Below are 17698 nucleotides of genomic sequence, written 5' to 3'. Positions count from 1 at the left end.
CCCCTACGTAAGTCTCAGAAATTTGAGAAAGAGGCTGAAAAGGACAGACTAGAAACCAGAGTGAAGGAGTTTTACAAAGCATGATCCTGACATGGAGTTCCGATCCTTATGGTTCAAAAGATTTATCATTATGAAAGGATTCAGCATTCCTTTGTTGTCTACCAGCCTTGACCAAACAAAGATATGCATGTCAAGCCCAGAGCAAATCCTCATTCAGGTCAGCCAAAAGTATCAAGGCAGGACCCTATCCTCCCAGGTACAATGATACTAATCTAGGTTGCCTGATTAAAGAGGTATAATTATTAAGCATCCAAAGGCGCACAGTTTTAAGAATAAGGCTACACTAATTGTTTGAGGCAGGCGCAATACCAGTACCAAGAACACTGATAAGAATACTACTGATCTACAGTCTGGACGTAGAATGTTCAATATCACAGTCCCCAGTCACATGTGGGTAATGAACACTTGAAATATGGTTAGTTCAAGTTGAGATACACTGTAATTATATGTATGTGTGTGTGTATATTTATATATATATATATATATAGTCACTAAATGTAAAATAACATAAAAAAGCTTTCAGCAATTATTACGTTAACTACATGTTGACATGACTAACCCAGAAATACTGGGTTAAATATATTATTAAAATTCACTTCTTAAGTGGCTACTAGAAAAATTTTAATTTACATATGTGGCTCACATTTTTTACTTAAGAGTGCTGTTCTGAATGCAGACAAACTTCTTTCAAGAGATGACTTTATTTTTCATATCAATATCTGAGATACAAAATTTTATTTCACTTTTACATACAAAAAGAGAGATGTTTTCACAGGCCAGATAAACTGCCTAGTCTGAATGGCAGCACAGCCGTAAGTCCAAGTTTTCTGATATGCACTAGAATAACTTTTTTCCAGAGGCTAAGGCCCAAGCCCAGATTTTTTGTTTGTTTCTTTGTTTTTTGGTACCAGGGGTTGAACTCAAGACCTTGCACTTGTGAAGCAGATGGCAGCACCACCAAACTGAATAAATCCCGGCCCCCAAACCTAGTTGTCATTAAAATGTTTTTTTTTCAGATAGTTTAAAAAAATATTGAATAATATACAATAGACCCTCGAGTTATAACCAGCCTGACATACAGATAACTTGCGTTACAACTGGAATTTTAGTTTTAACTTATGACCAAAATCTTTGAATTATGACCTGAATGCCAGCCACTTGTGCTTCCAGATGGTCTCAGATACAGATTTAACCTTTAAAGAGTACTGGAAGGAACATACAACATCCCTTTCTGTGTGGGGTTAACTGAGAAATCTGGGAAAATGCCTAAGAACACTGAGATCTGCCTGGAAGAAAGTGTGACCTAAGATTATATAGAAGAGAGACTTTGAAGGCTATGTGGAAGAGCATGACCAACTTGAGCTACAACCAAGCCTCATGAACAAAATGAGTTCATAAGTCAAGGGTCCACTGTAATATTTTTTACTTCAGATTTGTTGGTAGTTATCATCATCATTTTCTTCAACCATATGTATATTTATGTGCCGGACATTATTATAATTATGTATGCAATATGTATACATATGTCCTAAGTAACATATTTAATTCCACACAATCTAGAAATTTAGCACACACTATGACCCTGCTAGGTAACCCTATTAGTCAGGCTCTTATAGATGAAGAAATTGATTACAGAATTTTAGCAAGTTGTCTAAATTAATTAAGCCACTAAGAAGTAAAGGGCAATATTTGAATTCAGGGTCCATCTTTTTTATCAGTGTATGTTTGGTATGATACATTTGTTTCTAATTATATTTCTATAGAAGAAGTAAGAATGCATTATGCATTAATTTGGAAGCTTTACATACTTCAACTTATAGAATTAGATATTTTTAAAATATTATGCAAAAAACAGTCCTTTTAAATATCTTATTTGTTCCTTCAAAAAAAAAAAAACTCTAGAAAATGCATCTCCAACATGGCTTTTAGAGGTTGTTAAAGAGAGTACAACCTCATATAAATTACAACCTCAGGAAATCCAAGCCAGAAGCTCAATAAAACTGAAAAGCACAATTAAGGACTTGTTTTCCCTAGTTTTTAGCTTAAGAAATTTCTCATCACCAGAAAACTGACCTTTGAATCTTAGTTTATAATTTGAAATCTATACCAACGGAAAAGCACATTTTAAAAACACCTTAAAGATTTAATGTCAAGTTCTCTAAATGCTCAACTGCTGTACTGGTTAACTTAACTGGTCCCAGGATAATGTTTAAAAGGTTTTACTCATCTGTGGTTAAGCCTGTCTGTCTATGGAGACCCACTGCAGTCTCCATTTTTCACCAGACTCTCTGTAGATAGATGCTACAGCCACATGAAACACCTGGGTGAGAACCGAAATTAGGCTCACCAGAGATATCTCCAATTGGAAAAGTCCTTAAATAATAAATGCTAACATTTACTGAGCAATAACCAAATATGAAGCTTTGGATTCAGAGCGTTATATGGATTATAGTATGGACTGTTACCATTTCCCTTTAACAAACAAGGGACACAAACAGCACTGGAGAGCCTGTGCAGGCATCCTTCAGCTGCCCTCTATGCAGCTATGTCTATGCAGACATGGAATCCATTCTTGGGCTATGCAGTTCCAGGCTTAAAATCCAAGCCACTACTGCACTGTATCTTAGAAGGAGTAACATTTAGTCCCTGACATAAGATTCAGGTCTTTAATTGATTTTTCTATATAATTCATCATAAACTTCCTTAAATTTCCGTTTAAAGCTGAGTTCCTTACTTACTGTTTCTTTCATTTGAACAAGGTTGTTACATAAATTAATAGAAAAATGGCCATTGTGTCATCAAAGCAGTTGTTTTCAAATTTAGATGGGTATCAGAATCACCAGTGAGATATTTTAAAGAACAGAATCACAGGTTCCACCCTAGGCCAGGACTCAACTCTGGAAAGCCCTTTCACTGATACAGCCAAAAGATAACCGGAGAACACTGGCCAAGTGAAAGCCAGGAGCTGGTCACAAAAAATAACAAAAACAAAAACAAAAACCTTCCTAGCTAGTACCTCTGTTAGGTTGCCCCAATGCAAGCTCTACTACACCATAATCAAAATTCATTTTACTGCTGGGTGTGGTGGCACACAACTGTAATCCCAGCACTCGGGAGGCTAAGGCAGAAGGATTGCTGTGAGTTCGAGACCAGTCTGGGTTACATAGTGAGTTCCAGGTTAGTCTCAACTACAGTGAGACCCTGTCTCAAAACAAACAAACAAAAAATTATTTTACTATTACCATTAGGAAGTCACTGTCACAGATAAAGACACAATCAAGAGGGTATGTGACTAACGTACCTGTAATGCGAATCTGTTTGAGAAGCCAAGATAATAAGAATGGTTGCTCCAGATAATCCTGAGGAGACTGCCTGGATCTAAACCCCATTTCTACCATTAGGTAAATTACTTATTTTGTGCCTTAGTATACAACTAACAGATAACAAACATACCAACATTATAGAGTTGGTTTTTTTTGTTGTTTTTTTGGTACTGGGGACTGAAATTGGGACCTTGTACTTGCAAAGCAGGCGGCAGAACCACTGAGTTAAATCCCGGGCCCCTTAGAGTCTTTATAGGGATCAAATCAGATATACTATATATGTCATGTTTACTAGCTCATCGTATCTAATAACTTATAAGTACCCAATAAATATGAGCTACAAATATAGATGAGATTTCTAAATAAGCATAAAATCATAGCCAGAAAAATTAACAAAGTATTGAAACAGCATCAGACTCCGACCAATCTGATACATGTATCTTAAGTAACAGACCATCTTGTTAATGGAACATGAAATATCTATCATCCAGTTGGTATTAATTCCTTGCAGCCATCTCCACCCCAGGGATAATTTTGCAATTTAAGTGTGAGTGTAAGACACACTGTTTTACCTCAATGGAGCTGCCCATTTTTGCTTTCAGGACATTTTTTCTGGGGTAGGTATGTGTCCAAGATTGTCCAACACTTTCCCATTAGGTATTTTTTCCTTAACTTTATGTTAATACAATGCTAGTACAGATCCACTGGTCCAGAAGCTGGCTTACTTGGTCTTTCCCCAGCTACTTTGAATATAAATACTTTGATATGCTATTACAAATTGACTCTCATAGTTAAACTATCAAAGAACTATCACACTTCCTATTTTCAAATTTTGGGGGCATGTCTACAACAGAAACAAGGCCCGAAAATTAGTTGTTACCTTGGATTTATGGTCCACATCTCTTCCCAGCTTTGATAGCACAAAAAATTCTACAGATTTCTCTTTTGGGGACTAATTCTGCTATCACTGATAATAAAATAATATTCTTTTCTCTCCTGTTCTTGGGATTATATTTATCAGTAATGCTGTTTTTAAAAACTAATCAAAGGCTGCCTTCCTTTGCTAAAATCATCTGGTTTTGTTTGTTAACAGATGCATGATTTTTCAAGTCCTTTATTATCTTAAATACCATTGTGTGTGTGTGTGTGTGTGTGTGTGTGTGTGTGTGTGTGCATGCATGCACATATACGTTTATGTATTTGTGTGTGTGGTGCTGAGGGCTGAGCTCAGGGAGACAAACATGTTAGGCAAGTGCTCTACCATCAAGCTATACCCCTTGTTTTACCATTCTTGACAATACTCATTTAAATACATAATTTGTCTTGAAAACTTTATCTGCCAACAGTTTGTATGGAAACTGTAGTCATGTGCAAAAGAAGTATCAGTTTCCCGCTTTTCATACATATTCCTACATGCAAACTACTATTTTTTAAAAAATCACAGAATTGATACGATGAGACATCTCATAAAAAGTATCTCATTTTACTTAAGGAATGAATGAATATCTTTGTCTTACATTGTTATACAAAGCATATCTCTTTCGAAGGTCTTAATAGGAATTTCATGAAAAATTTTAAGCATATTACTATTTTCCAATGAATAAGAAGGCCGTTTTTTTGTTTTTGTTTTGGTGGTTTTGTTTCACTTTTTCCCCCTCAGACAAAAGAAGTAGGTAGCAAAACAGGGTCACAACAGAAACTAGGATTTAAGTATAGGCTGGGGTTAGACTGAGAAGGCCAGGAGACAAGTCAAGGAATTCAGGAAAGATGATCACTTTCTATAGGCTGGCTATGGAGTTAAGTGTGACTCCAAGTTCTGGGAAGAGTCAGGAAGAGCTCAATGAGTGCTGATGGCCTCAGTCGCCTCCTTACCAATATAAATTCTATGATCAATCAAAATAATCCTTTCCTTACACATATCCTTGATAGCTCTGCTCTCTTCTACTGTGACTCCCCTGGCCCTGGGCTATAATTTGGATGACTTCTCCAACCCGTTTGGAGACTGATCCCTTAATGTGATTATATGGAAGGTGGTGGAACCTTTAAGAGGTGGGGCCTAGTGAGAGGTCCTCAGGTCACCAAAGGTGTGACCTTGAAAGCCATTAAGACCCCTTGTAGTTCTCACAAGAGAAGGCTGTTATAAAAGGTGCAAGCCTGGGCCCATCCTCTGCTGCCTGGTCTCAGATGTGACTACTTGCTCCTACATATACTTCAGTCATGCCATCTGCATCCCTCATCAGAAGGGAAACCAAATCTTGAATTTTGAACCTCTAATGATGTGAACTAAGTAAACCTATTTTCTTGATAAGTACCCTGCCACATGTACTGTATTAGAGTAAGAAAGCTGACTAAAATGTCCTCTCTTCTTTGGTCATGTTTGTTCAATTAAACTAGAATCCTGTCTAAATCCAACTCTTTATAGATATGCTGCTTCTATAATATTATAGCTGGACAATGTGGGAGAAAAAACATGCAACCATGCTGATTGGTCTCTCACCTTAAATGCATGACCATGAACCTCACGAAGTGGGTTTTTCATCTGCCAGGCAGATGAATGCCCCAAGTCCATTATGCTCCAAGTCCATTATGCTCCTTGCCAGTACTTCATCTTTCTCCTCTCTCCTCAAACCCCCATCATATCCTCCTCCATCCTCACTTTCCACTGAAGACCTCACTTGCTATTTTACTGAAAATAGAAGGAAAAAAGAAAACAACTGAATCAAAGATAAGAAAACTTTTACCACCACACCTACTCACCTACTAGCTCTAAACTTTGTGTTTTGGCCTATTTCCAGATTTCTACATACCGTACCTATTTAAAGCCAATCTCTACTTTGTGCACTAGATTCCCTCACCACGACCTATCCAAGAACCTACTACAGATTCTTAACATTCAAACATTATTTCCTCAGTACACTCTATTTCCCTTATCAATTATCACTCCGTTTCTTTGTTCTCTTTTGATGTAAAACTCCTTGACAGAGCTACATATACTTATTGTCTTCCAGCCTTTGTTTTTCATCTTTACCTTTATGAAGGTTACTTATATATTTACAGTATAATTGTTAAAATAATTGTCATTCTCTCACATGTATCTAAACTTTCACTCTGAGCACTTCACTGAAACGTTCATGTCAAGATGATGCATGACCTACAGTTCTCAGTACTACCTTACCGAAAGCCTCTGATATAGCTGGTCCCTTCTTTGTGACACTGTGTGTTTACTTTGCTTCCTCGGACAGCACTGTTTTCTTCCTATCTCATTGTTTTCTTCTTAGCGGGTTAAAGCCACAGTACCCAGAACTCAGTCCTTGGTCTTTTTTATTCTTTATCTATACTTCTTTCACATTTTTACTGTCTAAATATGCTCTATATGGTGATGATCTCTAGATTCATGTGTCCAACTCCTAACTGGACATCTCCATCTGGGTATCTCACAGCTTATACTCAATTTCCAAAAAGTAATCTAAAATAATCCCCTCATCTTCTACCCTCAGGGTTTCTTTTATCATCTGATGACTTTTTATCCTCCTAGCTTCTTAGGTCAAAGTTCTGAAGCTGTCCTTAACACATTTTTCTTTCCATGATCCACATACAACTCTTTAGGAAGTATGAGTCTACCTTTAAGGTATAGTAAGAATCTGGTAATTTACCACCATCAGTACCACTACCACTGTGAAAATCATCACCATCTCCTTCCTGGATTACTGCAGAGCTTCCTAACAAGTCTCTTTTCAACAGAGTAGTTGGAATGATTTGTTTAAACATAAAAAATATAAAATCCATTACTGTACTCAAAACTCTACCTGAAATGGGTCTTCACTGCCTTCAAAGTAAAAGCCAAAGTCCTTACATTGGCCCTGTAACAACTGCATACCTTGCCTGTGGGAAATGCCTATTCCCATCACCTCTTAATGCGTCCTCAATGCTGTCTGGCCACAATGGCCTTGAACCATTTCTCAACATGCCACACATACTCTTGCCTTAGAGTTTGCTATCTTGCTATTCCCTCTACTGGAAACACTCTTCCTTCCCTCCTTTACATCAAGTCTTTATTCATATGTTACTTAATGAGGCCTAGCATGAACACAGATTTTAAATTGTAACATTTCACTGATTGCCCAATTACCCTTTCCCAGTATGATTGTCTCTTTTTTCTGTATTATCTAATATACACTATGATTTATTTATTGTGTACTATGTTGCTTCATGTGTTCCAAATGCCTACAATGGGATCTGGAAGAAGTGGTGTTCAGTAAAAATGTATGGAATAAATGGGGACACAAGAGTTAGGAGTACTTATGGGAACCAAGATTTTAGGGCCTACAAATGTGTTACTATAGTCAAGTTAGAAAGAAGCCTACATCTGCAAGGGGAGAGATTCTGAGTTACCAGTAATATTCTGACAATCAGAATGAGTTCTTTCAATATTTATTAAAATCTGATTTTTTTTATTAATTTAGTAAAGGAGCGTAGGTGGTTGAGTATTCTCAGAAAATAAGCTTTGCTCACTGGTTTGAACATTTTTGATACAACATAATGGTCTGTTAAAAATCAGTCTGTGTGAAACATCAGTAGTTGTGAAATCTTCAAGTATCCATCGTTTCTGCAAGTCTAGACTGTACTTGTACATAATACTTAAACTCAACCTTTGGGCTATACTTTTAAACATACCTGTACACTCACCATAATTTCTAGTCTTCAATACTTTTGTACTTTAAGGTATATTACTTTTATCAAACATTGGCATCAATTCTCATACTGACCTAAAAATTCCTTATTCTCAGAAGTCAACAAAGATAATTTCATTTTTTAAACTTCTATTATTCCCTACTTTTGTCCATTAGTATCTGCTATGATATTCTGTTCAGTTAAACAGTCCTCTTACTAATGCGTAACTAAAGCTAACTGAACCACACACTTAATCATTAACATTACTGCTAGTAATAGTGATACCTAGGTTGTCATCCAAATGAATACTGTAACACGTTAATGAATGAATGACCAATTTCTGCCAAAATACTACTTGAAATATTACAATATGCCAATGATTTCATTTTTAGCAAAACTGAAAACATATACTTGCAACTACTAATATTACAAATATAATTTCTATTTGGGTATTTGATTTTTATTCTAAAACAGTTTTTTACTCTAAAATAATACACAAATACAGAATTAGAAGCTCCATTTTATGTCTTTTTTCTTCATTATAAAGACTATTCATTCAGAATTAGTAACATTCAGATCTTGATTGGATACATTATACGGTAAAGAAAACAAGAGGATCTACATCTGTCGCGTCCCCTCTCTCTGCATTGTTTAATATGACCCTTAAAGAAATTTTAGAAAAGAAAGCTAAGCAGAACAAATAAAGAAGAAAATTAGGAAAATGTCATAATGTACTTTGCAGATGTGCCTGGGTCAGCTATCCAGAATTATGAACTCAGCTCTATCACTTACTGGTTATATTTCTTAACATTTCTGTCTTGTCTGTGAAAAAACCTGGATAAGAATGTGAAGTAATCATCCCTCAAACATTTTTGTAGCTTGCTCTTTCCTATTAGTTTGGTTTCTGCTCAAATTTAACTCCCGAGAAACATCTTTCTCTCCTTTATTTTCTCTCATAGCAGCTGTTATATAGAGAACCTTAAATTTCATTCTTTAGTTGCTTATTGTCTTTCTCACCTATCAGAACACAGAATCTAGAAAGGCAAAGACCATGCCTATCATATTAATTGCTGTGGTCCCACTGGCTAGAATAATGACTGGCACATGTAGATGTTAATAAACTTTTCTAATGATTAAATAAGACCAGCCAACTAGAAAGGATCTTGGTTAAACAAAACAATGAAAGCAAAACTCATGACTCTCCATGACAAACATTAAATAAACACCAGCTACCTTTTTAATCTTTTATTAGCATTTATTTTAGTTACAACAATTAAAAGTACAAACTGGCTAGTTTTAAGAGATGCTAATATTATAAGTGTCTGGTCCACATGTCTCAAATTTTAGTGCACCACTAAATACCCAGAGGGCTCATTTTTATAGACTTCTGGCCTCTCCCAGAGATTTTGATTCAGTGGGTCTGTAGTGAAACCCAAGAATTTACACTTCCAATAACTTTCCAGGTGACACTGCTAGTCTAGAGACTGCACTCTGAAAAACCAGTGTAGGCAGCATAAGATTTTACGTCAAACAATCATGAGTTCTCTGTGCTTTAAGTAGCTATATGTATACAATACTTGTTGAAAAACAAAAGTACGGGTTAAATAACTTAGTTCTTCAATTACGTATCACCACATAAAATCACCAAGTAGCCTAACAGTAACATCAACTCTATCAATGAATTCTTTTCTGTATATGTTAAAAAAATAAACACATGTGTTTTTTCCAAAGAATTCATGCTTAGGTAAGAGATTACTGCCACAAATCTGAAGGGCAGAAAGAAGAAAGCTTTCCTTTCCTGTATCACATAATTTCATGTCTAGAAACACCCTGCTCCAGAGGAAAGAATCACTAGATTTTAAAGGAAGGTTCTTCTGTCCACAAGAGTTAAGAACGAGTGCACGTTTGAGCTCCTGGAACAAAGCTCCTTTGTCCTTAGTTTAAGTGAAAAGTCTTTCATTTTAAGTCAACAACCTATACAATTATCAGAAAATATACTCTATGAAGCTTTTAGAAAATTTCTCAGGACCCTAGTGCAACAGCAGAGCATCCCTTCATAGGACCATCAATGTCCAGTCCTCAGTCTAGAGTACATCCCTGTTACTAAGATGCACATGATGTCTATAGGGGCTAGAAAACAGTTTTTCTAAAGTCATAATTCCTAACATGGCCCACATGCCTTTCAAGTTATGTAACTACTGCATTTAAATTTTTGAAAGTAAAAATGTAATAAAATTACCAACCTACTAGCCATTCATTTGCTCATTTAAACTTCTACTGAACATTCAAATACCAGATATTAAAGAGACACTTAACTTAAATCCTGTCTGTGAGAGCAGTTGGGTGGGACACCATGGAGGCAATGAGTTTTAAGGATACGTAACTGCTAGCTGGGCACAGAGAAGTAGTTCATGTCAGGCAGAGTAAACAGCTGAATATCTGCATATATCAATGTCAGGTGGTGGAAAAAGAAGAGGTAGGCAGAAACCAATCACAGTTAAGTCGCTTTAATTTATCCAAAGGGCAATAAAGTACCGTTAGGAAATTTTGAGGTAGGCTTAAGAGTTGACAGTGACAAAGACAGTAAGCTGTTTTTAATTACTGCTACCCTGACACAGGTTAAGAACATACAGCTCTGATGAGAAGTAGGGTGGGCCTGAATGAGAACAGGTAATGGGGATGGGAACTGAAGGGACAGATTTGAGAATTATCAGAGAGACAGGCTAAACAGGATTTTGTCAGTTTTGCTAGTGAGGAGAGATTCAGTCATTCTTAGATATATTGCATTCCAGGTGAGTATAAGGGCATCCAACAGGATTCCAAAGCTAAGAAGAAAAGGTTTAAACTGGAAATAAACATTTGTGAGACATCAGCATAGGTGGCTGAAGTCTCAAGATTCTGAAGCCAAGAAGGTCTACACTGGAAATAAAGATCTAGGTGACATCAGAATGAGTGGTTGAAGTACTAGAGACAAGTTCACATAGAAAAGAAAAAGATACACCCAAATTTATAGGTAGTAGGAATTCTTCTTGGCTTATGAGAGGTTTTCTTGATAAAGTGTAAGTTTCAAATTTATCTTATTTACCACTCTATACCCAGTGACTAGAAAAGTGTCTGACATGTAATTATTTGTGTGATACTTTTTTCTTTAGGTCAGACTATTAAAATTATCTCACCATCGTTAATGTGAATTTAGCTCTTCTAGCATTAAGTGATAACTTAAAACTTTTATGTATTTCTTAAATGCCTTAACCTACAGAAGGGAAGCAGTATTGGTAGGTGCAGTTTGAGTCTTGTTAAAAGTGTGATTTTTAAGACTTCTGTTTTGCATCTCCTTGCCAGAAGCCTGCAACAGCAATGTCCTACCTTCTATATATCCTTCTTTTAGACAAACTTGTTTTTCCCTTTTTCTTTCTTTTATGTACCTCCAGTCCTTGTGCCTATTCACCCTTTGGGCCCTTTCACTAGAGCCACAGGGCAGTCAGGCATCTATGTGGCTTGGTCAGGGGAAAGAAAGAGTTGAAGTAGATGTGCACGGTAATTTGAGAAAAGGGTGAACTAACTTTGTTTATTCACATGAAAGCAGAAATGATTCCTATCTCTCACTGCATGCAGCTCTTTGCACCTTATGGATCCTGTATGAGAAGGGACAGCGTCTCTGGCTTTAGGACTTTCAGAAACATTCTAGACCTTCTTTTGCATTCTATTCTGCTCCAGTATACTCTGGCACACACCTGCTATTATATTACTCTGTTTCATTATCTTTATTACTGTCATGGCCTGTATTTAGATATCTTCCTAAAGCTTCACGAGGTCATAGGTAGGGAGGGCTTGTTCAAAGGTGGCTGAGTCTTGAGTGTGTGAGGCTGGGACTAATTCATGATGTTATACCAGGATCAAGGGCGCTAGGATTAAGGGTGTGAGTGCTACCTAACTTGGATAAGAGACAGAAAAAGCTATGGTTGACCCTTGCTTGTTTTGCTACCTCTTGTTTCTCACGAACTATTTCTCCCTGGGGTATGCCTGTCTGCCATGCCCACCCTGTTCTGCAGGAAGCCAATAAAACCTCTACAAACTGCGAGTCAAATGAACCTTGCCTCCTTTAAATTTGATGTCAGGTATTGTGTCTCAGCAACAAGAGATATAACAAAGACAACTGCACTTATGGCCATCTGAATTTATGTATTTCTTATCTTGATTACCCTTTCTTTACTTGACCAAACTGCCCAGAGGGTAGATTTCATGTCTGGTTTGGCTCACCAATAAAGCTTTACTTATATATTTCTTATATATTTCTAAGACCAGTATCTTTGTTTTCTTAGTAAGTTTTCATAACAATAACTAATCTTGCCAGGTGCAGGGGCATACACTTATAACTCAGGATACTGAGGGAATAGGATTCCAAGTTTGAGGTCAGCTTGGACAACTGAGTGCAATCCTGTATCAAAATAAAAAACAAAAAAGGGATGGGGATGTAGTACAGTGGCAGAGGACTTGCCTAGCATGCATGAGGACTTGGGTTCAATTCTCAGTTCTGCGGGGAAGAAAGAAAAAAAGAACTAGTGTTTACTCATTCTTTACTCAATTCATGCTTTACTAATAGTATCGTACAACTATCATTTTTGTGCAGTTATTTTAATACAGTATCCTAAAGTTAAATCAAAATCTACAAATACTATAGGGCATCACAATGTCATTTTCTTCCTTTCCCATTTGGTCACTTCATTGAATTTTATACCCATTCCAAATCACAGTACCAAATACCAAATCACATACCAAATCATAGTACTGTATCAGTCCTACATTATGCATGAAAAAACCTGGCAAATGAGACAAAACTCAGAATTACCACCACATACCAAAGATCCCCAGAAATGTTGATGGACCTGGCTTTACGGCAATATATTCGTTATCAAAAGAAAAAGGAAAGTATTTTAGAAGGGGGTAGTTTTTGCCTATTAATCTCAATATAAATATAAACAAAAGTACACAGAAATCCAAGAACCGACAGGTGCACAAAACTTAGTGCTACACAATCCTCAAGATAACCTGTGGCACTAGAATGAGCAACTGACTTCATCTACTGTGCTGGATTCTCTGTTGATGATAAAAGGTTGCATCTGCAATTTACCATTGTATTTTAATCACAATTCTGCCTTGTTAATTCTCTCAGTTAAGGGTCTTACTGAATGCAAAGGATCCTTGAGACCAGAATGACTTGTGCAATTAAACTGTCATTTATCTCTTTAGGCTTGAAATTGCTACTGAGAATGTAAAAATAATCTTTGCTTATCAACTCATTTTATATATATATTTATAGAATTTGTTTCTCCTCCAAAAAGGAAGATTTAAACTGGGATTTCATTTCAAAATTTTCTTTCAGAAGGTCATATATAAAATTTGTAGTATAGATAGAAACGTAGGAATTTGTGCTTTGTTTCGTGATATTTTCCAGAGTTGGCAGTCTTTGCTGGAGAGACCCAAATATAAAAGTAATGCAGAAATGTTAGAAGCAAGAAAACAAAATCAAAACAGACTTGAGATCATGTCCAGGTACCATAGCTGGTACAATGGGAATCACAGAAGAATAACATTAAGTCCCCACTCTAGAGTAGCCACACCCTGTTATCTATTAGCTCTTCCTCCAAAACAGCTATAATTCAACAACTCCTCACCTCCACCCTCAGATCTTACACCTGGATGAAGGCCCTATAGTCTCTGAGCTGAGCTACAGTGATAGTCATGTAACTTGATTTACTCTTCCGTCAATATAAGAAGTGTATTCCTGTATCAAAGCCTGTGTACAGTACTTAAATCTTCCCTCTGCCTACTCTGTTATTTCTATATATTCACAGAACTTCAGGTTTCTGTTCAAATGTCCTCATATTAAAGAGGCTGACCCTCATATAGCATATAAAATAACCCATTCTTTCCTCTTTATAACCTTAGTTTATTCTTTGTGGTGTTTATTACTAACATGGCATACATTTATTATTAGTTTCCTCTACTAGAATGTAAAGGGTAAGATCTTTTACTATCCTAAGTATTACTGCATTTTTTGTGTCTGGAACAGTACTTAGCATACAATAGGCAATCAATAAATGTGTGTTCAATGATAGTATCTGTTCATATAAATAATGATATAGGGCAATGAAAAATAATAGGACACTTTTCATAGTTAATTGCTAATTGAACGGCATAAGCCAAAAATATCCCAAAGGGCTATACATTACAAGATTGCCTTTCCAAAATATACATCCCGAAACCTTACTACAGAATTCACCACATATCCCCACATATCTATTTTCTTTTTATTGTGGCAAAATAAATTTGCCATCTTAACCACTTCCAGGTGATTCTTTTTTGCATTATTATTTAAAACTACTGGTACAATATGTCAGTTCAGTAAAGGGAAAATGTGAAGGTTCAGAGAAAGAGAGAGGGACGGAGGGGCACCACACTGTATTAGAAAGGCTTTGGAATTAATTCAGGTCCACTGTTCTCGCTGTGAGACTGGGACAGTTACTTAACTTTTAGTTTCTACACCCATAAAATGAAGATAATCCTTATATATTTTCTCTCCCCCTATATCCACTGCAGACTTCTCCAAGTTTACTGTAAAGCTAAAATGAAATCAAGTATATAAAGTACCTACTTTGGCATACACAATGACGTTAAACTTATTTTCATTGAAATAAAAATAAAATTATGCTGGCAGAAAACATGTACAACGTATGTATAATCATGGCATAAGTGGCTATAAAAATGGCTGGGCGTGGTAGCACACAACTATAATCCCAGCACTTGAGAGGCTGAAGCAAGAGGATTGCTGCAGGTTCAAGGCCAGCCTAGGCTATATAGTGAGTTCAAGGCCAGTCTGAACTACATAGCAAGACCCCCCCAAAAAATAAACAACAGCCATATAAACATACTTCCTTTTCTAGTGGGGCAGCTAAGAATAAAACTTCCTTAGATATGACAAAATTAGAACAGTGATTCTCAAACCTGAGAATGCTTTAGAATCACCTGTAGGACTCCTTAAAATACGGATTTCTAGGTCCATTCCTAGAGTGTTTTACTCAGTAAGTCTAGGGTGGGGCTGGTAATCTGTTGTTCTGACAAGCTCCCAGGAGATGTTGATGCTAATTAATGTTGGTCTGGGAATCATAACTTGAGAACCACTGAGTTGAAATAAGCACAGCCTAACCAAACCGCTCAACAGATTCATTCTTTTAGTATAAATTTTAAAAATAAAATCCTAAAATAGTTGACTTTTTAAAAAGTCATAACCAGTGAGGTTTATTATTTTTAGAACATTTTACAATCTGATAAAAATCAACTACATTGTATGTATCGAGATTGAAATAACACAAAAATTTCATGTCACTAGTATCCTGGTGACAAATATTCTGAAAATTAACAATAATTCTTAGAACACTCTTTTCTAAAGTTAAAAATCTAGATAGAAATAAAACATGGTAATTTTAAAGGAATGAATGTAGGAATAAGTTCTGAGAAGCAGATGACACAGAAGAATACTTACAGGTATGGAGACATTCTGTCACAGTAGTTGGCTTGATCAGGTACCCTTTACAGATATAGCAGGTAATGTAAGGATTAAAATCTTTCACCAAGTGCTTCCTTTGGGTAGCCATTCGCAGTTAGCTGGCTTTAGTAGTTCAGGCAAAAAGGGGGACTAAATGGACGAAAAGTCTGATCCCAGCAGCCAGTGTAGCGGTTTCCAGTAGGATGTTCTGAAGCATGAGAACTAACATCCAGATTTACGACGAGATTGCTGATCATCACTCCTTCTGGTGGTTCTGCTTTCCCATATCTGTTTCCAAAATCATTTTAAAAAGATGAGAAAAAAGTGTCAAATTCCTCATACTGCATCAATACCACTGTATTACCAGCAAGTGTCACATCGTCAAAATTGGGTGAATAGAACATATTCTAGACAATTAATTTGTAAGTCTGCAATACTTGAATTCAAGACAATGAAAGATTCATTCATTTCTGAAGCTTCAACGGTCACCTTCATACTGATACTCAAAGCTTTTCGCTCAAGTTTGATATCATCCCTCTTTAGAAATGCATTATACTATACGCTTGACTGTTTTTCAGGAGTTGCTGCTAATATTAAAAGATTCAAAACCGAAGGCATTACCTTCCCTACCAAACAGTTCCCTATTTCCACTTTGTACCCTACACTGTCAATAGTTAAACTGAGTTGATTTTTTTTTCCAGTCCATACACAGCCATCCTATTTGCATATTACCTCTCCACCAGTGGCCCATCTTCTATTCTGGTATCAAGTTTATTCTATCCTATCACATTTGGGTCTTCTCAAAGAATGTTAGTGTTCCTACCTTACAAACAGAAAAAAGAAAACCTTTAAATTTCTCAGCATGTCATATAAAACACACCCCCTCACAGCTTAACCTTAAAATACCTTTCACCATCTTTAGGCAAATTCAAGGGATAAGTCCCTCCCATGGCCACTATGCAGCTTCTGTCTTCTACCCAACAAGTGCTCTCTCTCCTCTGCATCCTACTTACCCCTCAAAACCCTTTTCCAATGTTATCTTCACTGTAACCACATCCGTGTTTTTAATCCTCTTCTTTCTTTTTATTCTGACTTATAAATTCATTCTTTACCTTCTTTTTCAGACTGAAAAATCCTCAAGAGAAATGCCAATTTATTGGACATATAACCTAACCTAACAGTGTTCCTTTCGTAAGTATGTTTTATTAACTGTAAAAATGAAAATAACAGTGTTGACTTCCTAGAGCGGTGAGGACTAAACATAGAAGTAGCAAACAGTAAGAACTGAAAAACGTCATTAAATTCTCTCAAAACTTAGCAGAGTTGGTTTGTAGAATAGGGCTACTCTTAAAAAAAAAAAACAAAACAAAAAACTTTTAGAGGCCTGCTGTGCCCAGAGAATGTGACAAGAGTAATCCAAGCTCCTGCTCAGTTTGGGCAACTTAACTCAAAAAATTAAAAGGATGTAGCCCAGTGGCAGAGTACTTGCCTAGCATGCATGACTCTCTGGTTCGAGTCCCAGTGCGGGAGTTTGGGGAGAAACTTTTCAGTTTCTTACAAGGAAGGCGCCTCTCAGATTTTCCTAAATTCTTCATTCTATAAACAAGGACATTTCCTCTATCACAGCTTTAAACTCACAGGCAATTATAAAGTAATCACCAAAGTAAAAAGCATTAGTTTTCCATCAACCGATTGCACCTACTGCAAATGTGCAGGGAACAGTTTCTGTGTGTACGCATCCTGTCCGCTCGGGAAACGGTGCTGAGGATGTGACAGAAAGCATGACTAACCAGGATATCGGGGTTGTGGCCCTGTGTGACCTTCAGTAAAGCGTTTACTATCCCTGCCGGGGTGATTTCAGCCCCTCCTCCGTTTGTTGGGATTAACTGTCTCGCCTTTCCCACAGTTTTGCTCCGAAGCTCCAAAGCAAGAGCAAGTCTTCGGAAGAGGAAACGCAAGGTCCCGAGCTGAGCTGGGTGGTGTTAAGATGAGAGGCAGCGCCCTGTCACACCAAGACAGTTAAAGGAAGCGAGTCCTCGGGGAGAGCGCGAGGCGGCGCGGAGGGAACTTTTCCGCGGTCGCCGCTCGGCTCGGCAGG

The 17698-nt window shown here is 36.9% G+C and overlaps 1 protein-coding gene across 5 annotated transcripts in view; it reads right to left on the bottom strand.

Annotated features, from left to right (window-relative positions):
- Positions 1-17649, bottom strand: part of Pcgf5 (polycomb group ring finger 5) — a 67843-nt gene extending 50194 nt beyond the window's left edge. For 2 of the 5 annotated variants that reach the window (XM_010632110.3, XM_010632108.3), the window contains exons 1-2: positions 17391-17649; positions 15598-15888 (exon numbers count right to left, since the gene is read on the bottom strand). In XM_010632110.3, the coding sequence (XP_010630412.1) occupies positions 15598-15709 (112 nt within the window). In that variant the 5' untranslated portion in view covers positions 15710-15888; positions 17391-17649. Of the gene's footprint in view, positions 1-15597; positions 15889-16332; positions 16426-17390 lie in introns of those variants that run through there. The other 3 variants (XM_010632111.3, XM_010632106.2, XM_033766653.1) reach the window with 3 other exon arrangements.
- Between the last annotated feature and the right edge of the window lie 49 nt (positions 17650-17698).

This window comes from Fukomys damarensis, unplaced genomic scaffold (genome assembly GCF_012274545.1).
Source record: "Fukomys damarensis isolate Sample0158 unplaced genomic scaffold, DMR_v1.0_HiC HiC_scaffold_20, whole genome shotgun sequence".
Classification (NCBI taxonomy): Eukaryota; Metazoa; Chordata; class Mammalia; order Rodentia; family Bathyergidae; genus Fukomys; species Fukomys damarensis.
Note: the sequence above shows the minus strand (reverse complement) of the source record. Positions and strands in the feature narration are given on the sequence as shown.